Genomic DNA, 25,810 nt, shown 5'->3' with positions numbered 1-25,810 from the left:
AAAAAATTGCTCTTCTGTGAAGCTTTATTTTCAAATATATGGAAACCTTTTTTGGATACTTTTTTTCCCCTTCCATTTTTTTGGTTGTTCCATTGTTCAACAAATGGAACTACTGGTGCATTTTATGTGTTTCGATCCTCATTTTCTTATTGGTTAAATCAATTTTATGTTTTATTTATTTCATATAATTGTGTTGCTTTTCATCACCATTCTTTTCTTCACTTTATTGTGCAATGAAAATTAGTGTCCACAACCGCATTGAAACCTGCATGCTTTTTTTTAACTGCAATAATATAATATATGTGAGTTTAAACATTATCTTTTCTCTTACATAAATTATGCAAAATATAGAGTAACTCAAAAATGCAACTTGTTTACATTAACTAGTGAAAACACAAAATTGGAACTAATGCCTTTAAACAACAACAAAAATGATTTATTACATTGCACGCATGATGAAATTATTGTAAGTTATTTATAAAGATATATAATTAGAAATAATTTATGTAAAAAGTATAATTAAATCCACACAGTTACAATAATAATCATAGCAAAACTATTTCTTATAAATTATAATGATCTATAAGATGTTAAAAAGAATTGAAATTTATAAAAAGAATCAATTATTATGAAATTTTGGTTTCATTATATTTTTCAAAAACCAATCAGGTAAAAAAAAAATCTCACTAGAATACAATGATGAATCCAATAACTCTGTAGTTTCAAAAAGTCCTTAACTTGAAAGCTCTATAGCAAAGATGAATACTTGATTGAAAAGAATGACTAGGTGTTATTTTCCAGGAAGTAGCAATTGAATAATGAAATAAATTTGGAAATAAATATTGGACACGGTGATGTGAAATGAATTTTGTTGATCTCTCATTTCGTAATACTGGGAGATAACAAAATAGTTAGCTGAAAAAAAAAGATAAAAATAATTCAGTAACTTATTTATACTACAAAATAATAAATGAAGTAAATAAATAATGTAAAAAGAGAAGCATTCAAAATTAATTCTATAGCTTCAGTCAAAACATTTAGGCTATTAGGTATGTATTTATGCTATGCATTCAGATCATTTCATCTGCATTAAAATTTATTTAACTTAAAATTAACTCTTTAAATCTCAACCCTAAACTTGGTTCATGGTTCAAGATACTTGCTTTCTTTCATGCAATGCTAATTTTTGCACATGCTATTCAAAAGAGATTTTGTGCTGGGTAGAAAAATTTTAAGCAATTAAACCCAAGGAGCAAATCAGATAAAGAGCAATCAGCAAAATTTATAAAATATAAACTTGTAACTTAGTACATTAATCATAACACATTTTTTTACATTAAAATAATTTGAATGTTTTTTAGAACATAAATTGTTCGTTAAAAATAAATAAAAGAACAATGTTTGTTTGTTTTTTATTTGGTGGAAAATTTTACGTGCTAAATATGTTTAAAATATGTGGAGAACATGGAGAGGATACTTTAGAGATATTTATTATAAATGATATGTGAAAAGCTTTTATTTAAATCGGTAGTTTTCAGTAGAATTTGTCATTTTGTGTGAAAATTCACTTTTACAAAAAAAAATTGGCAAATAGAATTCAGAAAAATTACAAAAACAAGCAGACAGTTTTGTTTTTTTTTTTATATACAGATACCGCAAGAGAACTGTTAACAAATAATTTAAAAATAAAAAAAAATATTTATAATAATATAAACTTTATTACTTATGCTTCTGTAAAGCAGAAAAAAATCTAACTCGTGAATAATGAAAATGTAGTATTCTAGCTAATGTGAAGACCTTAACTCGTATTTTATAAAATAAATTGTGCGGTTAAGTAAAATTAACTGTTTTTGAAAATATGAGTTTCGATATACAAAAAAAGTTGAAAACATTTTACGGAAATGTAAATTTGCACATTTAGTTTATGATAAATTTAAAATAAAAGTTTTATTGAGTTGAAAAGTTTGAGAATAACATAATAATTAGTTGGGTGGAATTTATTGGCACGAGAACCATAAATGGGTATATGTAACAAGCAAATATTACACTTTATAGAAGTAGTGAATATAATCTTATTGGTTTAATAAACTTCATAAGATTGAAATGAAAATAGTCGCTAAGCAATGATGGAAGATCAGGATGAAAATTGACAAAAAGTTCATTCCTTAAACATTTAAATACTCAACAGTTAGTCACAATAAGTTTAATGGTAATGTCGATTTGACATGGGAAACAACTGAGAGTAGATTCAGCTCTTAGCAAATACATCTGGTATAACAGGAATAACCAATAGGCAGCCAGTTATTTAAACCATAGTTTTAAGAATAATAGATATTACTTTAGTTATCAAAGAAAAAGTAAATTTCATACAATTTATTTTTAATTTGTATACTTCAATGTTTTTTTTCCAGAACATCCCATATTTCAATTCAATTTGATCATTCATAGAATTATTTTTGAGCACTGGCATTTATTTTAAGTCCAAGAATGTTAAGAGAATACTGCTTATTTTTTTTTTTATTTTTTTTTTTTAATGATTTTGCGATTACATTTGCAAAGTCATTCCACCGTGTTTTGAAGTGTAAAAATATCAATCAGAAATAAATATTGAATTCTTCAGCATGTAATCATGTGACTAAGAACAATTAAGTCTTGCCTAATGTGAATCTTGCCTAATTTATATATAACTAAGCGAAACGGTATAATATAAATTATCCACTTAAGATTAGCTTGGTCTAAAATAAAATAAAGAGCAAGGTAACAGAGCTAGCATTCAGAAGCAACATTTGAGATATAGTTAAATTTTCTGAAATAACGTCAAATAGCATATTATTGTGTTTTGCTACATCTGTAAAAATTTATATAAAATCCATATAGAGATGTTTTAGATGTTAGATAATAAATTGTTTGGATAGAAACAGTTCAGCTTGGATGTCAGAGTTTTTTAAAATAAATTAAAAACATCTCTAATATACAAGTTAAAATCAAATAAAAATGGGATAATCTCTTTAATAGTAGAAAAATAAAATTATGAAAGTCTTATGAGGCAATAAAACACTTACTTGCTCAGAAGAAGGGCAAGCAATAATTACTTGTTCTTCTTCCGAATAGTTAACTCGGATTAACTGCAACAGTTGTTCGAAACAACTTTGAATTTGAATCTAAACAACAAAAAATCAATGTTTTAACATTTATCAGCATGAACGAAATACACTTAAATGCATAAGAAAATTTTTCTAATAAAACAAAATTTTATCATTAATACTTTCAAATATAAATAAAAGAAATATTTTAGAAATCAATTCTAATGTCTTAAATATATATTTCAGTTCAATATAGGTAACATACGTAACCTTTTTTGCATTTATGTGCCCCATATCTCTATAAATATATGGATTTATTAATTACCATATAGGACAGCTCTAATACTGTTTAAGGCAGTTTAGTATGGTTAACATTTAAGGTTAACGACACTAAGGTTAAGGCAGTTAATAAGGTTAAGGTAGATATTTATTGGCAATGTCAGATAAATAATCTAATAATAAAAACTAATAGGTAGGTATGCAAGTAGGTATTTTATTTAAGTCGCACTAGTGCTACACAATGGGCTATTGGCGACAGTCTGGGAAACGTGACCGAGGAAGATCCAAAGACATGCCATCACAATTTTGATCCTCTGCAGAGGGGATGGCTCCTCCCCTTTGGTAACCCGACGACCTGCGGGCGAAGTCCAATGCTTTATGGTAGAACAGTTTAACGAAGACCAATACCGCGCACCTTTGGTCCCTATGTAGGTTGATCAAAGTGGTCACCCACCCGCTTACTGACCGCAGCCAGAGATGTTTGACTAAAAGTTTATTACTGCAGTATTATAGAAACAGAATGCTGTGAAACGAATTTAGTAAAACTTAATAATTTTTCCAAACTATTAAAATATTTTAATTTTAAAAAGTTACATAAAACCTCAAAAATGCGTCTTTTAGTTTCAATATTACATTATTTATAAAATATAGTACTTAGATTCAAACATTTAAAAACCATAAAAAAAAATTATAATGAGAAGATATTTTGAACACAATAGAAAACTTGGAAAAAAGGAGAAAAAAAGCTGGAAAAAAATTTACGCAATGACAAATGGTTATGTTCTCTAAAATAACTAGCATTATTTAGAACTTACCTTTACAGGACGTAATAAAATATATTCTGTATCTGGATTAGCTAAATACAGAGACATGCATCTGTGTAAAGTAGGCAATTTAGATTTCAATCCCCGAATATTATCAGATATAAGTTGAGATAGAGCATCAGCATTAGCAAAAGGTTGCTGACTAAGACTAATATTTTGATTGGATGATGAAGCTTGGAGTTCAGAAACAACTTTTGCCTAAAATAATAAATAACCATAATATTGCATTAAAATTTTGACATTTTTCAACTGATTGAAAAATATGAAGCTGTTTCAACTATTTAATAAATTCTAAAGTTATATCTTGAAATAATTAACACACAATCAATCTTTTATAAATGTTTGCAGTTAAGGCAAAAAGGAGTTCATTATTGAGACACAGAATGTAAAAAAGAGACAAATAATTTTTTAGCCATTTTATGATGTGCAACATAATTTTTAAATTGCATTCTAAAATAATTGTAATTTAGCATCTCATTCAAATTTTTACAATAGCTAGATTTTATAATAGTTTAAAGTATAGCAGTAAGCATTTAATGTACTTGTACCATGGATGTCGGAAATATTCATTTTTTGGCGGGAGCAAAACTGCAGTATAATAGTTTACAATAGTTTTGGTTACAATAATTTCGAAAACTTCAAACAATAAAAAAAAATTTAAAACATTTTTTCCATCTTAAATATAGCTATAAATTTATTACTTCTTTTAATTACTAGCTTGTTTGTGACTTAGCTAATTTTAAACAGGGTTTCCACTCAATTTCAGAAAAAAAATATCTAACTTTTATAAGTATATCAGGTAACTTTCAATGAAAATCCAGATCATATTTCATTTATACCATGTAATATTTTATCAGATAACTTTGATTCTTTTTTATGCAATGCCATCTAGTTAAATAAAGCATTACAATTTAAAAAACTTAAAAGTGTGCAAATATTATGCATTAATAGAACCCTCATTTCTAATATTTAAGATACTAGAAATGATTGTTAATCAATCTCAAACAAAATAAAATTCCAATCAAAATATAGAAAAGAAACATTTTATAAATTCGTAACATAATAAAACGTAACACTCTTTATTCTTAAAACAAATTGAATACTTTAAATTTTATTTCGATGTGATCAAAAGTTATTAAAATAATGTAAAAATCTCAAAGAAACAAGTTCAAAAAACATATGACCATTTTGGCACTTTAATAAAACACTATGTATCATAAAAAAGCACATTTAAAAGGCAAATCAAAACAAGTACCAAAGTAGGTGAGATAGTAGATAGGAATAGTACCTGGGGATATAATACAAAAAAACAAAACAAAAAAAAACAATGAAAAAGATTTTAAAAAAACAAGAGAGAAATAATAATTTTAAGATATGCTTGGGAAATATTATTCATTGATTCATACAAAGGTACAAGAACAATATTAGAATCCTAAATGTTTAATCTTTAATGAATAATTTATGAAAATAATTAATTAATATGAATCTTTAGTTTATGTGAATCTTTAAATAATGTATTAATAAAAATATTAAAATATCATGAAGCTTCCATTTATGAGTTTTAATATAATAAAACAATTTAAAAACGAAAATAAGGAAAACATATATTAAATTATTCAAGTACCATTTATGATGAAATTAGAAACTATNAAAAAATTATTTTTTTTAGTTGTGTTTAACAATAAAAAAACGGCTTTTTGTAGCGATTCAGAAAACCGGAAAAATCAGTTATCCGGAATAGCGATGGTTCCAATCGTTCCGGATAATCGGCTCCCTACTGAACTAGCAATGATTTTTAATCAATCTCAAACAAAATAAAAATTCCAATCAAAATATAGAAAAGAAACACATTATAAATTCAATCGATAAAACATAACACTCTTTATTCTTAAAACAAATTTAATACTTTAAATCTTATTTCGATGTGTTCAAAAGTTATTAAAGTAATGTAAAAATCTTAAAGAAACAAGTTCAAAAAGCATATGACCATTTTGGCACTTTAATAAAACACTATCATAAAAAAGCACATTTAAAAGGCAAATCAAAACAAGTACCAAAGTAGGTGAGATAGTAGATAGGAATAGTACCTGGGTATATAATACAAAAAAAAAAATAAGAATGAAAAAGATTTAAAAAAAACAAGAGAGAAATAATAATTTTAAGATATGCTTGGGAAATATTATTCATTGATTCATACAAAGGTACAAGAACAAAATTAAAATCCTAAATGTTTAATCTTTAATGAATAATTTATGAAAATATTTAATTAATATGAATCTTTAAATAAAGTATTAACAAAAATATTAAAATATCAAGAAGCTTCCGTTTATATGAGTTTTAATATAATAAAACAATTTAAAAACAAAAATAAAGAACACATATATTAAATGATTCAAGTATCATTTATGATGAAATTAGAAACTATACACAGAAAATGAGCTAATCAAGAGAAAGGTAGTAAATAATAGCAACAAAAAAAATAAAAGAAAATTTAGGTTTAATTTTTTTTAATTAGCCAATTAAAAAAAAATTCTGTGTTTTTTACACACTTTTCTGTAGAACAAACTATTTCATTTTATTTTGTTTGAAAAAGAGTAAAAAATAAAAAAAATTTATGCTTATTAAAAATCGAAAGAAAAATATTTATTATTTTAAATTAAAAATCACAATAGTGCGAGAATTGAACAATTTTCCAAAAAAAAAATTCTGAAACATTTCGTTATATATTTACCTTTGAAAGAAATTCCTGAAGAGATCCAATAAGAAATGTAACAGTATGGGAAATGAATTCCTCACAGACAACTTTCAATTGTTTGTCAACAGCCTTTTTGGAATCAATAAGATGCTCTATAACATGTGGCGTACCCTAAAATGTGAATTTTAATGCGAAACAAGAATATTTGGGTGAACAATAAAAAACTAAGTGTTAAAAATCACTTTATTTTAGTCAACATTATTTCATATAAAAAACAATTTATCATGATATTAACAGTAAGATTTTATCAAAAATTTTTACAGTGCCATAATAAATGGAAAAAAAATACCAATAATATATTACTAATAATATATTATAGGTATTATAAATATATTATAGATATTATAAATAATACCTAAAATTCACTACCAAAAGTAAATAAAATCAAAAGTATGACATGAAAAAATTAAAGAAATTAAACCATGCCTCTTACCTGAAGTAAGAATTCCAAAATGGCATTACTTGAGTTCATTGACAATAAATGAGTTCGATTCTGGAGTAAACTATAAGCAGCCACTGAAATTAATAAACTATTTAAAAATCATTACAATAAAATTCAAATGGATTACAAAGGATATTTCAGTAAGGATGCAAAATATATATATCTGAGACGAAATTGTAAGATATAATTATATTATCAAAGAAAGATATATTACAGTAAGAAATAGTTAAATAATTAATAAAAGGAGAATTTGTTTTATACCTTAATCTATACTATATTTTTTAATAACTCTTAATCATTTCTCTTGGTAATAATATATTACATTTTGATAAATACAATCGAAAGTTTCAACCTTTCAAGTTTTTTTCTAAGAGTACGTGATTCCAAAATAACTTTTAGTCTTTTAATGCATTTCAAACAACTTTAAAATACTAATAAATAATTTTTTTCAATTTCCTTTAGTGGAATTAAGCACCTAGAATATTTTCATTATTTCTTACTTTCCTTGATATTATAAAAATTTGAAACATTAAATCTTTTTTTCACACTCTTAAAAAAAAATTTATTCTGACTAATAAAAAATAATTGTAATGAAATAGTGACTTCATCTTAAATCATTGTAGAAATTAAGATAAAAATAGATTATCTTTAATAAGTTTTAATTCAATGGTTTGATTTAAAATGAAAAGAATAAAAAAAATATATTTAACTGCAATAAAGCAATATTTTCAGGCAAATCAAACACGACAAATTTTTTCCCCCTTATTTACTCTTAATGTTCATTTCAAAATGGAGATCGTTATCAAATCTTTCGGAATTAGAGTTGCATATATATCTAGTATGTAAAATAAAGAATAGAACACCATTAGAATTTTTGATCTGATGAACAAACTATGTACCTACTAGCATGAAATCTTATTGATTAAAAGAGATAACCTTAACTATACTAATTACTTGGTGCAAATGCTATTCAATAAATAATCAGGTTTTTGAGTGCTCATAAAACCAGTCACATATTCTTACAGTCCAATAATCTCTTGTCTAGTCATTTTGAAAAAATAGGAATTATAACAGCTTAGTCAACAGTAATAAGCTGATGACTAAAAGAAGACATCTGATATCCAGATCGTCAAAATAAATATGTTAATTGATGTTAGTGGTAACCTCAGAGTGTTGATCCAATCCATAATTAGAGAAAAGGAAATTTACTAAGTCCAGAGGCAAAGTTACATGGTATTAAATAATATTTCTCTGGGGTGAAAGCATATTTCAAGCTTTGAAAATCAACTTAATTAAAACAAAGTTTTGAAACTGCTGCAACATTTATAAATGAGTTTATGGATTTGTAAATTTATAAATAAATGAAGTATATAAATAATGCAAAAAATGATATGGATCAAGACATTACTGATACCATTAGAAATTTTGATTTATAACTATGAATTATAAGCTAACAAATATTTTAATGATTATTTTGAAGACAAAAATTTGTTTTCATATAAATATTTTCTTTTTGAACCATGAAGTATTCAAATGAATACTTAATGTGTCAAAACTTTATCTTTACAGAATGTAATGAATAATTGATATTTACTCTTAACATTACTAAAATCCAATGTTGTTTCTTTTATAGCAAAATCAATCTGAAAAGGTGCTATTTGCTCTCTTAAAATCAAGAGATGCTTGATTTCAAAAAGCTGCCCATCTAACAATGTCTGAAAAAGATTAACAAAAAAAAAGTGAATGAAATATTTTTCATTTTTAATTTATATTATAAAAATGCCAAAAATTTTCTTATTTAAAAGTGTGTTACCTTATTTTTGCTGATAGTCGCACTGGCAGAAATCAATGATTGAATACACATTGTTAAAACTTCCTGAGACAAACCCTGAAATATAGTTTTCTGAAATATAAAAAAAAAATTGAGTTATGTTAAAAATTTAAAATCAACTATTACATGAATAAAATTAAAAAAAATACAAACCTAAACCTAATACAAAAACAAAAATACATACCTTTTTCTAAAAAAATACAAAAATTAATGAAATTTATGGAGATTTTAAGACCAAATCATAAAATGGAAGAATAAAAACTGGCTGCAATTAATTATAACTCAACCCTTAAATTCCTTTTTTATCCAAAAAAAAATTTAAAAAAAATTTTAAATGAATAAACTGAAAAAAATATAAAATAGAACTTAACAAGAAAATTAATTAATAAAAAATTATTTTTTACATTCATAAGCAGAACTACCAAATTATTAAAAACAAAATTTATTTAATTGCATCCATTAAGTTTAAACCTAATATTAAGTTTAAAGAAATTATAACATATAAAATATGATTTTTTAATAACTAAAACATAACATTTTGAAACTGAGTTACATAACAATTTATTTTTTTAGTTTGCAAATTTTAATATCTTTGATTAATCAATTCACAAAAATTAATCATCCTTAAAAACATTATTTAAAACTTATACTATTCCTCACAGTGGCATTATACATATTATACATTCAATTATCTAGCTCATTTATACTTAATTTAAACACTATACAAATTGTAATTTAGCCAAACAAACTTACATCTAAACACCTATACAATTTTGAAAGACACACTAAAGTACGCCTCACGGTCGGATACCACATACCATGCAAATCAGCAGGAGAATCTAAAAGCAGTTTAAAATTAGATAAATCAGTGTGTAAATTATGAGTATAGCAAAAGATTTTAGCAACAAAATAAAAGAAATGAAAATTTCTTCCTACAAGTTATTGTTCTCTTAGGCGGCTCATATGGTTCAAAATCCTTCACTGAATTTGTGTCTTCTCCTTTATCAGCAGAAGATGAATTTGAGGCTTCGGTTAAAACTGCATTGCTGATAGAATTCAGAGACGTTAAGGAAGCTCGGGAGCTAGCCCGACTTAGTCCTCCTAAAGATAAGCTTTCAGCTATACTCTGAAAGATTTATAAAGATACATAAGAAATGTTTAAGAATAAGAATGAAGGCAATGATGTAAACCAACAGTATACAAATATTCAATCAGAGTTCTCCCTAGGAATGAAAAAGAGCAGTTTAAATTTTTAAAGGACTTAACACCGTAAACATTTATGAAAATTTGTAATATTATGTAATAAATGAATTTTATTCTCGACAATTCTTAAATGACCCTCTTATACTATTTTAAGAGCACATTTAAAAAACTAATTCTCTCTCATAATCAAAATAAGAGAAAAATTTGCAGTTTATAAAAATAATTAAAGGCATGCTAAAAGACAATCTCTGTGAATAAATTTTCTTCAAAAAAAGTAAACTGAAAAGAAGGTTAATTGATATACAACTTGACTTTAACTTCCTTCTATAATTTAAAGTGAAAATTATGAGAAAATAAACATCTAAAACACATTTAAAAAAAAAGGTATTTATTTAAGAAAAATAATTTTAAAATTTAAAACAACTTAAAAAATTTACTAATATCCCCCAACTCCCAAAGAAAGAGACACTTATAAAAATTTAACCAGTTGTGAATAATTCTACCAGAGTAAATACTTGTAATAGTAATCAGAATTAAACCTATAAACACAGATAATTTTACGTGTAATTAGTATTCAAACAGAGAATTAATTTTTTTCAAACTAGAATTTGAATAAATAGCAGTATTCTTAAGGGATAGCAGCTTATTTTCACAAAAAGGGCAAAGAGGGCACATTCATTGGGATCAAAGTATGGACTGGCTTTCTAAAAATACTTAGGGAGAACACTGATTCAATGCTAGTTTAACATAGAAGTATATTTTTAAGAAAANAGAAATACTTTGCATGGTTCATGTGTTAATTTACTTTTAAGGAAAGTTATACACGGAATATTAAAACAATTTCCCTTTGATGAGAGGATACAACAAAGAAAAACCTCACTGTCTCAAACCTAGATTTGAAGAATTTTTGTTACCTTGAAGAAAAAAAGATTTCCCTTCAAATTTCTAATGCACTTAAGCTAAAAAGAAATTTGCTGGTTTTAAATATTTTTCTCTTTTTTGCTTCTTCCTAGATAGTTTGAACATTTTTCTACAAGAGAAAGATTTTCCAGATAAAATTACAGAAAACAGAAATTTTCAAAGAACAGATATTTCCTTAAGTTGAAAGTTAGTCAAATATATCAAAGGACACATTCCATTCAGAAACAGTTTTAACTATAATAATTGTTCCATAAGCAACTAACAATGGAATATCTTTTCTTCGTAATATATAAATAAATAAGGAATATCTTTTAGTAAAATCAGTCATAAAATTTCTTGTGCTTGTGATGGAGTTTTTTATAGTTAATTTTTAATTGGAAGGCAGGAGGAGAGCACAGATTTTTCATCCAAGGGCCGTCATTTAGTTCTGACCACAGGTGGAACACCCCTAGTATATGAAGTACACTGTTTGTAAAAAAAAAGTCATAAATTGAATTTAGATATGTAATTTTTAAAACATAAATTAATAATTATGAATTAACAACAAAATTAAAGCAATGTTTATAATTATCACTTTTTACAAACTATGTTTAATTTATTATTTCAAATCAATCAGGATTGAAAAAGTTGCTTATGATCGAGTAAAATATATTTCAGAATGAAGAAGGAACCGAATCACTGCTCCCTCTGATTGAAAAAATATAATCTTGCTGCACAAAAATAACAAAAAAAGGTTGACATATTGTAACATTTTGGTACAATTGTAACACAATTATACAACAAATAGCTAGGAAAAAATACATTTTCAACAGTGCATTTTCCTAAGCATTTATTTCTTAAAAAACTGGTTAATACAATGTGCAATTAATAAACTAATCAACAATCAGATTGCTAAACCAGGAACACTTGACATTCCCCTTGCATACATGTTTTCATTAATGCAGAATTTTGCCTTTTCTACATTGTGAAACATAATTTAATTAAAAAGTTAAAACCAATTTTGATGATTTCTTTAAAATTAATTAAGAGTTGCAAATACACTAAGAGAGGAAATAATAAACACACATTTTTTATACACTTCTAGAATTTGCAAGTTTCAATTCACATCACTATATTTTTTATTTACTTATTTATGATTAGCAACATAGATTAGGACAAACTTTGACCCCTTCCTTCTTAAACTCTAAACTCAGTGGCACGACAGCCAATAGAGAGCCAAGGCTTACTGTGCCCATCTCAGTTTTCTTCACCTTGGGCTCTGGTGTGCAAGAGATGTTCCAGTCAGGTGGTCAGCCAAACGCAGAACTCCCAGTGTTTAGTTCCCAAGCATGCTTGATACTCATTTATCGACCCACTGAAGGGATGAAAGGCTGAGTCAACCTTGCCCGGCCCAAGAATCGAACCCAGGACCTGTGGAACGAGAGCGCGAAGCGCTACCGCTCTGCCACCGGGCGTCCTTCCTTTTTAAGTCTGTTAAAATAACGGAGTAAAGTTTAACATTCGATATCTCGCGCCCATGATATTTCCGGGCCGAAGAGTTCAAAAGTTATGAGCCAAAAGATAAAAACAATCTATTTCTTATACTTCTAATAATGTTTATTTCTCAATTTATACGCCAGGTGGCAGTAACAGACGTTTTGTAGTGTGTTCAGCGATAGTTTATTTTAAACTATATGCCAGCACTCATAAAACATGTATAGTTGAGATTAACACAAAAATTAAAAATGAATACATATATTGTACATACACTTAGTTTTGTATGATTTCCCTGATTCAAAAATAGACACTTTTAAATAATACAATCATTAAGCAGTTAAAGAAAGCAATTCATTGGGGCACTGCTTTTGCACAAAAAAAAAGACTTTTTACATGAATAAAAATGGAAAACTCAAACAAAAAAAAATTCTTTTTGCGACAATTACAAGAATTAAAATTTTAGCAAAACGTATTTATAAATAATTAGGTTACATATTTACAGGATTGAAACATAACACATATTCCACATAAACATATTTAAAAATATAAAAGAATGAGTATTATTAAGTCCATTTTTAAATAATTGGAGTTTGATACTAAGTTGAATCTAAAGAAAATAAGAATTGCAATGCATACTTCCATCATTTCCAATTTATCAGGATACGCAAGGTCTCCTGGACCCGGATTATAATTCAAGATATCTGTTTTTATATATATGTGCGTCCTATATACTAATCTTTCTTGCACATCTTCTAACATTTGATGAACGGCTGTCTTTACTGCCTCAAGTTCATTTGCTAAAATCAAAAATTAATTATAATGTAGAAATTTAAGTAAATAAGAATAGGTAGTAGTAAAACAATGATAAAGTATTTAAAATTTAAACATTTACCACCATACTGTATGTGTTCTTCCAACATTTCAACCTGTAAAAGTAACAAAAATAAAGGATTCATAAAAAATACACCACAATATTTTTTTTATCTACTAAAAAAAACATTACAAAACAATTACAAAGCATTCGCTACCTGCAAATTACTTGCAATGCCCCATGAAAGCAATTAAAATTTACTAATAAACATGTTGGTCAAAAATTTATCCTAAGTATTATAAAATATTCTTATTATATTCAAAATTAATTGTAAAATGTATTAAGTGCAAGACCAGCCATGCAAAAGAGGATGTAAAGATATTTCAAAAAATTCATTATTTTATGTATTATTATTGGTGGACTATTAGTACATAGTGTTGAATTTTCAACTGTAAACTAAATTTTCACATATACTATTGATTTTAGCAATTGAACGCTATCTCAAATCACTTTAAGTTTATATTCAGAAAAAAATTCATTAACTGGATTTACTGTAAAAAATCATACAATATATAAAGAAATACTTTGTATGGTTCATGCTTTGATTTACTTTTAAGGCAAAGTTATACACGAAATATTAAAACAATTTCCCATGATGAGAGAATACAACAAAGAAAAACCTCACTGTCTCAAACCTAGATTTGGAGAATTTTCGTTACCTTGAAGAAAAAAAGATTTCCCTCCAAATTTCTAATGCACTTAAACTAAAAAGAAATTTGCTGGTTTTAAATTTTTTTCTCTTTTTTGCTTCTTCCTAGATAGTTTGAACATTTTTCTACAAATACAAGAGAAAGATTTTCCAGATAAAATTACAGAAAACAGAAATTTTGAAAGGACAGATATTTCCTTAAGTTGAAAGTTAGTCAAATATATCAAAGGACACATTCCATTCAGAAACAGTTTTAACTATAATAGTTGTTTCATAAGCAACTAACAATGGAATATCTTTTCTTCATAATATATAAATAAATAAGGAATATCTTTTAGATAAAGGACATCTTTTATCATAATATTTTCCCGTGAATTTTTAAAAGATTAATAACTTTTTAAAAAGGCATGAAAATAATGAAGAAAAAAACTTTTCTTTTCAATCTAAAGTTAATAGTATGTAATTTTTAATAACTGAATTTCAATACTTTGAATTTATTTATCTATCTTTTCAAGTTTCGGTTGTTGTTGAGATTTGACTGAATCAAGATTATTTCAATATGAACTGTGTTCCCCTATATTGCACTGCTTCATGCTATTGCTTAAATGATATTTCATATAATATTTACTCAAGCATTTTTATTTTATTTTTTAATTTACAGTTTATTTTATCAAGAAAAATAGCAATCATCTTATATTATTATATTATAGAGTCAAGATGATAAGAAAAATAATAATTATGATTAGGTAATAATCAGAAAATAATAACCTGTTAGAATTTGAATTTATTTAAAAGTAGTGTCTGTAAAACTTACTTTGAGAATCCCACAAAGCTCAGCTAGTGTTTCTAAATGATTTATATGAATAATTATTGGCCGAAGCACATCATACAATCGTATGCACAAACCTTCCAGAAATTGCCTGATAAAAATATTGAATAACAATAAAAGTATAAATATAGCATTTTTTTTAAAAATAAAAAAACTACATAATTTTATTAAATTATGAATACTATTAAAACAGAAAATAGCTCCTTAAAACTAAAACTACTAACAATGATAAATCAACTATGCATCAAAATTGTTACTAATTATGCGAAGGAGTTTAAGCAAGAATAAATGAATAAAAATGAATTATGATAGGAAATAATAAATGCAAAAACAATATTGAAAAAATAATGTATTAATACATTTATTTTTCTTATTGCCATTTATCTATGACATAATCAAATGTGTCACAGCATTAAATGTCTTTTCTGAAAAGGGTATTATTAATTTTACTTTGGCCGGATTTTTTAAATAACAGCCGGTTTCCTTTTGTTTAAAAGAAACCAGACAGTCATAACTTTTTCAGAAAAGGCCAACTTATTTATACAATTTATCAACCCTGACATAATGCACAAAAAAACTTACTTGAAATTATGATGTTTTTCCCCAAAACATTTTTTAAAACAATTTCTTAAAAAAATGATTTAACACTAAATTACAGTTTTTCAAAGATTAAAGACAGTAAATAAAGATAAAAAGGAAATCTCTCTGAACATTCACAGCTAACAAAAAAATTTCCTTTTTGCATACAATATCATAAAAAAAAATATCCCTTACTCTAAAAATTGGGTATTATGTGAAAAAAACTGATGAAATAATTGGTGTTCATCCTCACAAATATGTAACAAAAATGCACAGCCACTCCTCACTAGGGAACAGTGATCTTTCTGATGTTTTTCAGCTAGGTCATTGATAGCTGCAGACACACTTGGGCCTAAGAGTAGCTCTCTCTGTTGAAAATAGCACTGGTGGCAGTCATATAAAAGCTGAGTATAACTAAATTAGAAAAAAAAAGAACTAGAACAACACTAGAAAAAACAATAAAAAACTAGTAAAAATTTAACCACAAATAAAATCAAATTTTGTTTGATTTTTAAGCACTACTATTTCAATTTTATCAATTCTAAAATTCATACAAAATAATTCAAAAATTGAAATCATGTGCAAATAACGAAGTTAATAGCATCTTCTATTTATGGTAAAAAATCTAATAAATGATTTATAAATCCCCTACTCGCTTAAATCAATTTTAATATGCGCCAAGAGCTGTCATAGCTTAGCGACTAAACTACTGATCTGTCATTGTAAGTGGCCCCAGTGGCGACTTAGAGCGCAGCCGGCTTCAGATCAGTGGATAATTGTCTGGGCACTAAAGACAGCTCGTGTGCAATTCTGACCACATTCTCACCATCATGCTGTTTGTCACGAAATTGTGGAGTCGTAACCTCCATCAGATACCAGGCACACAATGGTCTATCTTAACTTTTAATGTATGCAAAACAAGTTTCAAAATTTGCATTTTTAATCCAAGAAAAATTTCAGTTATATTTTTATTTTAAAAAATAATACTTATTTGAATTTTTGTAATGGCAATACAAATAATAAAATAATTCATTATGCAAAACTGTTGATGTAAATTAAATGAAGTCAACATATTTTAAGCACTAAACTGGCAAAACCCCCGAAATTTTTAATGGTTTCTTGAATGGTTTGAATTCTATAACAGGGTGCGTAGCCAAATCTTTCAACAAAAAATAAGCACCATTTAAGTATTTTTTATGCACTATATACATTAACAAAATACTAAGACTTTAAATGATCATGATAAAATAACTAGTTTCTGAAAAAGAACTCTTTTCCTGATTATATTATCCATTATAAAATGATCAAGAGGTTATTCGGTTCGATATCAGAGGGCAGAAGATAAAGTCTGGAATTGAGTATATCTTGCAAAATGCAGCAGAGTTGCACGTGAGAGAGCAAGAATCTCACCGAATCCAGCGCAGTAGATAAACATGCGGACTCCGAAGCATTTCATCAAACATGTAACATGATTGGGGTGCTATCCTATGTCGCGGGTCGACGGTCTGCCGAAATGGATTGTGGTTGAATGATTTGTGGAAACATTGAATTAAACAAAGTGAAAACCACACTTCTGCATAATACACAGCAAAAATCGACGCGGTGAAGGAAAAAATCTCATTTTTGAAAAAGGAAAAGTAAGCACTTTTTAAAAACACCCTATGAAAAAAAGCACCTTTAAGGGCTTTTAATAAACGAAAATCAAAAATAAGCACCTTTAGGCACTTTTCAAAAACACTACACATCATGCATTACAAAAATACATTGTATCCTCATGAAAATCTAATTCTGAATCAATGTGTTTATAATAAAAAAGAATGCAACATACTCAGGATTTTTTTCAACTCTTTCCTCAATTTGTTTCATTAAAGCTTGGATTCTAGGCGCGTGAGATCGAAATTTCCCATAATAGAGTGTAAAGGCATTTTCAGATGGTGATAAGCTGTCTCTGCGGGGCAAAACTTGTTGCGTTGCTTGTTGTAATGTTGCAACTACATAGGAACGAATCATACCCAAAGCTTGACTTTGAAGGTGCCTAAATCTGGCCAGATACACAGGTGATTCTTTGTAATTTATCTGAAAAAGGTAAAAAGTTTAAAAGAATAAAAAAATATATAAATAATAAAAGTAAATTTTCAACAAAAAAAAATAGAAATCATAGTGTTAAAAAGTATCATACAAACTAGAAATAAGATATAAATTCTTAATAATTAAAAATAAAATATATAAATGTGTGTTTGTAGAACAGTACTTGGTCAGGGGACACACTGCCTGCAAACACACAGGAGCCATTCTGTTGTTAGTGGATTTAACCAAAACCAACAAAATTTAATAAATCTTCAAATATTAGTTTTGTAATCAAAAATATTTTTTTTACACTAGATATCATATTTAAATTAATAGTTCTAACAATTTTAAAGAGACTATTAGTTATAAAGTCAAATAAATTTAGTTAGATTATGACATTTTTACTTATTTCAAACTGTTTTCCAAAATGAAGCCCAAATTTAAACATTTTCACCTTATGATGATTGTAACTAATAACAAAAAATTTGCAATGGATAAAAGTTAAAACATTTTTGATAACTTGAGTCATATGTACTAGGAGTTTTGACCAAAAGGTTTTATACATGTATTTTCCAAAGCCAAAAAATATATATAAATTTAGGGCTACTACATCCAAAAAAATTTATGCTTCAACAAAAAAATGAAAGAAATATTTTGAGCAATACTAAAAGAGCATTTCTGCAAATTAATTTGTAGAAATAACGCAAGTACAATTTTTGAAAACATATATTCTAAAATTTCGGTAAATGTAATCTTTAAATCTTCAAGAAAATAATAGAAAACATCTCTTACTAATAGGCATAGTATTTAATGAATAAAACTAACATAGCTTTGAATATGGGATCTAAAATTTGATCAGCACAACATTATACTGGTATATCATTTTTATTAAATTATTTTAATTTTTAATTGCTAAATTAAAAATGCTAAAATGTATTTTTTTTAAATATTCAATAATATTTTAGTTTTTTTTTCAGATTTGTTTTTTTAAATGTATTTATTACTTACCATTACTTGTTAAAAATAAAGATTATTTCTAAATAAGTTAAGATCAATTACAATACGTAAAAATATTAATCAAACAAAATAAAAATAATGAATCAATACACAACAAAATAAATATAACATATGAAATAGATATAATTATAACAATTGATGAAGAAACTGGAGAATTAATTTATTAATTTATAATTCATAAAAATATTTAAAATGAAGTGATAATTACATTTTCTTCAACATAAACAATGCATTCATCCAGACGTGACAATAAAGGCATGAATGATTCATTTACAACAGATAGAGTTGGAGATGAGATTTTCTGAAAGATAAAATAATATATAAGTACATTTACACTGACGTAAGGCAATAAAAATAACTGAAGTTTTATGAAAATTACCTGAGACAGTGATTCTAATTCATTAAAGTAGCTTAATTTTTCAGAAATTGTTTCAGCAGAGCTCACCAACTTTGTCTGAAATAAAAATTTGTGTGAAATATTTACCTTTACATCTAAGATATTAAAAAAAAAATTTCAACAAAAATTCAAATTATAGGGATGTAATCTACAAAAGTCTTAAGTTTGTAAGCATTTAAATTTCAGTCGAGTTGATAAAGGAATAAACATCTTAATCATTGGAATTTTTAAGTTTTTTCCTTTGCTTATATATCTGTTTTAATAAAAACATAGTCAATGGTTCAAACAACTAAAAACTTTTAACTGGAAATTGACAAGATTAAATTTCAGCTATTTGTTTACATTTTCATTTTTATTGCAATTACCACCCATAACTGTATTAACTAAAAAAATAGGAAAAATTGCAATCTAATTTTAAAAATTAGCCTAACCAATAAAATTAACCTAAAACTCAAATCAACAGCACAAGTTTAAAAAAAAATAATTGCCAGTTAGTATATTTTGGAGCACAAGATTTTATTTCAGTGACATTTTTACTCTATATACTTTTCATTTAATTTCAAAATTCATAAAAGAAATAAAATTATTGACATAAATGCCTAATACAAAAAATTAAAATTAGCAAACCTGTTGCGTTAAAAGGTGTTCACAAGCTTCATGCAAGGAATTCGTCTTATTTGACACAAAAGTATATTTTTCCCTCAGATTTTCTAAAGACTCAAGAACTTGACATAACTCATCAAAAAGCATATTATATTGCCCACAATGAGAAGTTAATTCCTCCAGATAAAATCTATAACAAATTAAGCATTAATTATTTTTTGAAAAGTCACACTTTCTTTAACAATTAACATAATTTACATTTTGTTTATGTAAGTAATTAGATTAAGGTATAGAGGATTTCTAATTCATCTAATAAAATGATTTTAAATGGCACTTTGATAAACTAAGAGCAATTTGAGGAAACTTAATTAAATAAAACATTGAATATCTCACTCATCTAATCAATGATTTGATTTGAGATGACATTTAATTTTTAATAGATTCAAAGCAATTTGCTGAAACTTACTTAAATAAAACATCTTCATCTTCAACTAACTGTTCTTCAACGGAAGTAAACCATGACAGAAACTAAACAAAAATAAGTTAATGTATTGGTAGGTAATAATATAATAATGTTTAGGAAAATTGCAAAAGCAAGAAGGTAATATTGGAAATAAAAATTTATGCCACATTGTGGTACAATAAAGATGCACAATAGCAGTGTTTTCACTACAGCGCGAGAANGACAGAAACTAAACAAAAATTATAAGTTAATGTATTGGTAGGTAATAATATAATAATGTTTATGAAAATTACAACACCAAGAAGGTAATATTGGAAATAAAAATTTATGCCACATTGTGGTACAATAAAGATGCCCAATAGTGATACAGGCTTTGTAATTCTAATCATTCACATGCCTCACCCCACTTTACATTTCATGTAATTTCAGGTCAATTTGCATAATTCTTTCATAGTGTTACAATTTTCACAAGCATGATTGTATATTCAAAACTGTTTGGTAAACAAGTTAATAAAAAAGTTTTTAATTTCATTTTTATTATTAATCAAGTCAAAATTTTAAATTCCTTCAAATAGTAATACTTGTACAATAAATATTAAAAGCACACATAATATTTATCATCATGCCTAGCTGAATATTAAAAAAGTTAATATAATGAAGGAAGAAAATTGAAAATGGCAATAAAACTTCATGAACAGTTATAAGTTACATGTCTTATTTATTTTGGTAATACAGGGTTCCCACTCTNTTTTCAGTTTTTAGAAATCTCACTTAACTTTCTGAAATCTCACCCTGTTTTTGAGAAAGGGTGAGAAATTCTCACCCATTTTTTTTCTATGATGAAAACACTGACAATAGTGATACAGGCTTTGTAATTCTAATCATTTACATGCCTTACCTCACTTTATATTTCATGTAATTTCAGGTCAATTTGCATAATTCTTTCATAGTGTTACAATTTTTACAAGCATGATTGTATATTCAAAACTGTTTTGTAAACAAGTTAATAAAAAAGTTTCTAATTTCCTTTTTAATACTAATTAAGTCAAAATTTTAAATTTCTTCAATTAGTAATACTTGTACAATAAATATTAAAAACACACATAATATTTATCATCATGCCTAGCTGAATATTAAAGAAGTAAATATAATGAAGGAAGAAAATTGCAATAAAACTTCATGAACAGTTATTAGTTACATGTCTTATTTATTTTGGTAATACCCATTTTTGGATCAACAAGGGTCAATAAAGCAGTTAAAGTTGAAACTTTTGGATCAAAATATACAGAAAAGTTAGCATCCATAAGTGAGCACAGTAGGTAACAATGTTTTTTGCTGCCCAAAGAGGAAATCAATTATGCTCAGCTACTTTTAAAAATAAAAAAAAATACACACATGTACATAGGTCCCCGTTAAATTTAGCAATAAGTTTTGTTACATAAATTATTGAGATGAACTTTGCAATAAAAATTCCAACAGACATCAGAGGATAAAAAGGCTTAGTAGATATTCAGTTTTTAACTTTGAAGTGATAACTTTTTTAAATTTTTTGAAGTGATGAGAGATATTTTTTATTCATTATTTCTACTCAACAAAGACAGAGTAAGAAGATTTAAGAGAAAGCCATACCTGGGAAAAAAATTTACGTCGCAAATTCTCTTTATCCTTCATTACTAATTTAAAATTTAAAGTATACAAAAAGTGATTTCAGGCAAACCTAGAGTAAGCCATGAAGTTTCAAATACTGAAAAGAAAATTTTAAAATATACAAATGAAAATAAATTATGAGAAGATAAATTAAGATCACACAATGGAGAAGTTCTCTTCTAATAATTAGTTTGCATTTTAATATTTTGAAGTATTTTTTTCAGCAATAGAAACTTCATGACTTAACTCAAGGTTTCCTTGAACTTACTTTTTCTACACTTTAAATTAGTAATTAATTAAATTAGTAATGAAGTAATTAATTAAATTAGTAATAAAGGAGAAAGATAATTCGCGACGAAAATTTTCTCTCGTTGGGGTCCTCTTAAATATCAATACCTACATGTAAATGGCTACAGTAGAGAACCTATTATCCAGAACGATCGAGATCATCATTATTCCGGATAACTGATTTTTCCGGTTTTCTGAATCGCTACAAAAAGCCATTATTTTATTGCCAAACTCAACTAAAATATATATATATATTTAGAATAATTTTAAAAAACTCTTACTTCTTTTGACAGTGTAGGGAACTAATGATTATTTCTAAAATGATGGTAAACATCTTTTAAAAAAGAAAGAAGAATTCTGAAATCTTTTGAGGAAAAATAAATTTTTTTAAAAAATGGTGGGAAAATGTATCGAATTTTGTTCCGGTTTTCTGGTATTCTGATTTCTGGATAAGTGGTTCTGTACTGTATTAAGATTTGGTGACAACCAGGCAATAGAAAATTAAAAAAATCATCAACCAAAGAAAAAAAAATTGACGAGCATAATCTGTAGCAGCTTCTGGGCAAGCCACTAATTTTTTTTTTATAAACTTATTGCAAAGACAAAGGGCAATTTGATTCCAGTTGACTCGCACAGACACTAATAAAGAAATATACCAGATTGAATGGTGAAACAAAATGTTTCAGAGGAGGTAAGCCTGAACTTTCTAATTAAAATAATTTATTTTTCATCTTTCTAAATGCAATTTAGAAACTATATTATCATAACAGTAATTATTTATTGAGATACATATTTATGAAGAAAATATTTCCAAGAAGTTAATTTAAGACAAAAAATTTTAATAGAAAATTATATATAATTTAAAAAATTACCTGTTGAGCATTTTCAACTTTAGAGTACTTTACAACATCATCAGGGGAAAACTTTATGAAGTTTAATTTCTCTTCATTATGTACAGAAGTGATCTTAGGAAGCAATACCATTTCATCTTTGGGTGAATTCTACAAAAAGTTTGTAAAAATATGATTATTAATTAATTTAAAAAATACAAAAATTACAAAATAAATACATTTAGCTATAAATTTTACAAAAAATATAATCAGCTATCAACTTTACTTTTTTTTTCTTATTTGTGAAACATGATAATTACTTCTAGAACATTTAAAATTTCAAAAGAAGTACACAAATAAATTTAGAAATAGACAAAAAAAATCAAAACAACTGTAATGAAAAGAAAAACATTTTCAGCAGTGCTCAAAATATTAGACTGTGAAATAAATCAAAAAAGTTTGTAATCACTACTTATTTATTTAGTTTCAAATGCATAAAAAATTACTAACATCAATAAGTTTTTTGTAAAGAAAAATGCTCAAAATTCCTTTTAAATGTAATATCACATATTCTACAATTCTTAAGGAGTTTGTAGTAATCTCGAAAAATAAAGATATTATAAACACATCATCTTGAAAAATAGAGGAATCAACAAGATACTCATTGTGGCAGTTTCAACTAAAAAGGGGCACCTGATTATATCCATAATAATAAAAGAAACATGTTAGTGGTAACTTCAGTGATTTCTGGCACAAAATGGCATTCATCATCATATTTGTGAAAGCATTCTCAGTAATTTCTTATCTAATTTCTCTTCATTTACTGCCTAACTTTTTTTCAAGTTTAAAGAATATGATCTAATATCTGATGATAAATATGAAACTAAATAATAATGATCAATATTGTTTATTGAGATATAATGATAAAAGTTAGGTTTCGACAAAACTTTAATTGGTTAGTTTACCTACAAAAACTTAAAGATCGCATTTGTTATTTTTTCTTGCTTTATAAACTTAAAAGTATTCTTTTAAAGATATTAATTATGAACGTATCTTATAACCTATGTACTCAAAATGGAAGTAGTAGAAAACAAATTTGTTAAAATTTTTCAAATCCTTGTGTACCTCAATTAAATTCCCTCTATCATTAGAAATTTCAGATATGGCTCGAATAAGTTTTAATTGTTTTTCTGTAAGCGGTGCCAAGGGATCCACTTCATTTTCCCAACACAAAAGTTTTTCAGTAACTAAACCTTCCGTATCCATATTTAAAAGATCTAGAATAAAACAGCAAAATGGAATGGAAATTCAGATCATATTTAACAGAAGAAAAAATTTAATTATATTAGAATTATCATTATTTTGATAGTGCGGAAAATTCAAAATATCCGGTAAACAAACAAACATGTCATCTGCTGAGTTGTTATGGGTTTTTCTTTCACATCGCGAGTTGAGTTGCTTAAAACTTCGTTGGCCTCTAATCTCTCTTTTAAACCTCTTGGGAACCATTCTTACTCTTGCGATTTTTTCTCATGCGAATGAAAACTCGATAAACTCGTCTACAGGTTTAAAGAACTATTCCGCTGTATACTGAAAATTCGCGTGCACGAATTCGGAGATACAAGCAAGAACCTGATTGCTGAAATATATTTATTCGCGAGAAACTCTCCAAACTCGTATCTCCGAACTCATATGCAGTGTGAATGGCCCTTGAGGGAAAGATTTTTATTTTATCTTTATACTTTTTACTACAAGTCCCTCAGTGGACTCATCGTTTAAACACGGTTCCCAGCAGATAACCGAAGTCAAGTGTCACTGGCTGCGGTCAGTGTGCGGGTGGGTGACCACTTGGATTAGTCTGCGTAGGGACCGAGGGTGTGCGGTATTGGTCCTCGTTAAACTGTTCTTCCGTAAAGTGCTCGACTTCGTGTGCAGGTCGTCGGGCTAGCGAAGCAGGGTGTCATCCCCTCTGCAGAGGATCAAAATTGTGATAGTATGTCTTCGGATCATCCTCAAGGATGTTTACCAGACCGTCGCCAATAGCCCATTGTGCAGCTCTAGTGCGACGCAAATGAACTTCTACTACTACCACTACTACTTTACTACAATCGTGATTAAAGCACTACTCAAGAGATTGGATCAAGCTGTGTACCTGACATGCCCATCCCTACGTTTCTTCTTCTTCTTAGGCACTACAGCCTAAGACAGGCCAAGGCCGTCCCAATAAGTTCCTACGTTTCTTAGATATCATTAAAAACTAGTGTCGTGCTGTCATCTTTAAGATTTTGATTATGCTAAATAGATTTTTATAACAATATTATATTAAAAATACATGCAATTTTTTTACTCTTGCATTCAATCATGATTCGTACGATTTTAAAGTTTATTTACAATTAAAATGAATTTTTTTCCCTAGCTTTTTCTTTTTTAAAGAATTGAGAAATGTTCCTAGTTTCAGACATTGAATATTTTATGTTATTAACAAATTTAAAAAAATTTCTTTCTAATTTTAATTTAACCTACTAATATTATGAACTTACTGTTTTCTTTCTACTTTTCAATTTTTATAAAAAAAAAAATTTTAATCTTTTTTTTTTCTTCTTTTAAGAATATTTAAATTAAAAATTTCTTTAAAACTGAATGTGTTTTTTTAATTATTCAGTGGTTAGTTATTAAAAGTAGTGGAGCATCGTTTATACGACGCCGAAGGGACCACCGAAAAACGTCGTATAAACGATAACGTCGTATAATCGATT

General features: G+C 26.6%; 1 protein-coding gene across 1 annotated transcript; it reads right to left on the bottom strand.

Annotated features, from left to right (window-relative positions):
• Positions 1–400: 400 nt before the first annotated feature.
• On the bottom strand, positions 401–24,493 carry LOC107441180 (conserved oligomeric Golgi complex subunit 3). The gene is made up of 20 exons (XM_043051620.2): positions 24,180–24,493; positions 23,097–23,225; positions 20,293–20,354; positions 19,851–20,016; positions 19,206–19,280; positions 19,035–19,127; positions 17,571–17,818; positions 15,938–16,156; positions 15,149–15,254; positions 13,707–13,740; positions 13,451–13,611; positions 10,151–10,340; positions 9,968–10,053; positions 9,197–9,286; positions 8,978–9,098; positions 7,375–7,457; positions 6,918–7,052; positions 4,178–4,384; positions 3,063–3,161; positions 401–915 (listed from the first exon to the last, which is right to left on the bottom strand). Exons 1-20 carry the CDS (start codon positions 24,318–24,320, stop codon positions 880–882), a joined length of 2,481 nt encoding a protein of 826 aa, XP_042907554.1. The 5' UTR covers positions 24,321–24,493; the 3' UTR covers positions 401–879.
• Between the last annotated feature and the right edge of the window lie 1,317 nt (positions 24,494–25,810).

This window comes from Parasteatoda tepidariorum, chromosome 4 (assembly GCF_043381705.1).
Source record: "Parasteatoda tepidariorum isolate YZ-2023 chromosome 4, CAS_Ptep_4.0, whole genome shotgun sequence".
Taxonomy (NCBI): Eukaryota; Metazoa; Arthropoda; class Arachnida; order Araneae; family Theridiidae; genus Parasteatoda; species Parasteatoda tepidariorum.
The sequence above is the reverse complement of the archived record's forward strand: the minus strand, read 5'-3'. Positions and strand labels throughout refer to the sequence as shown.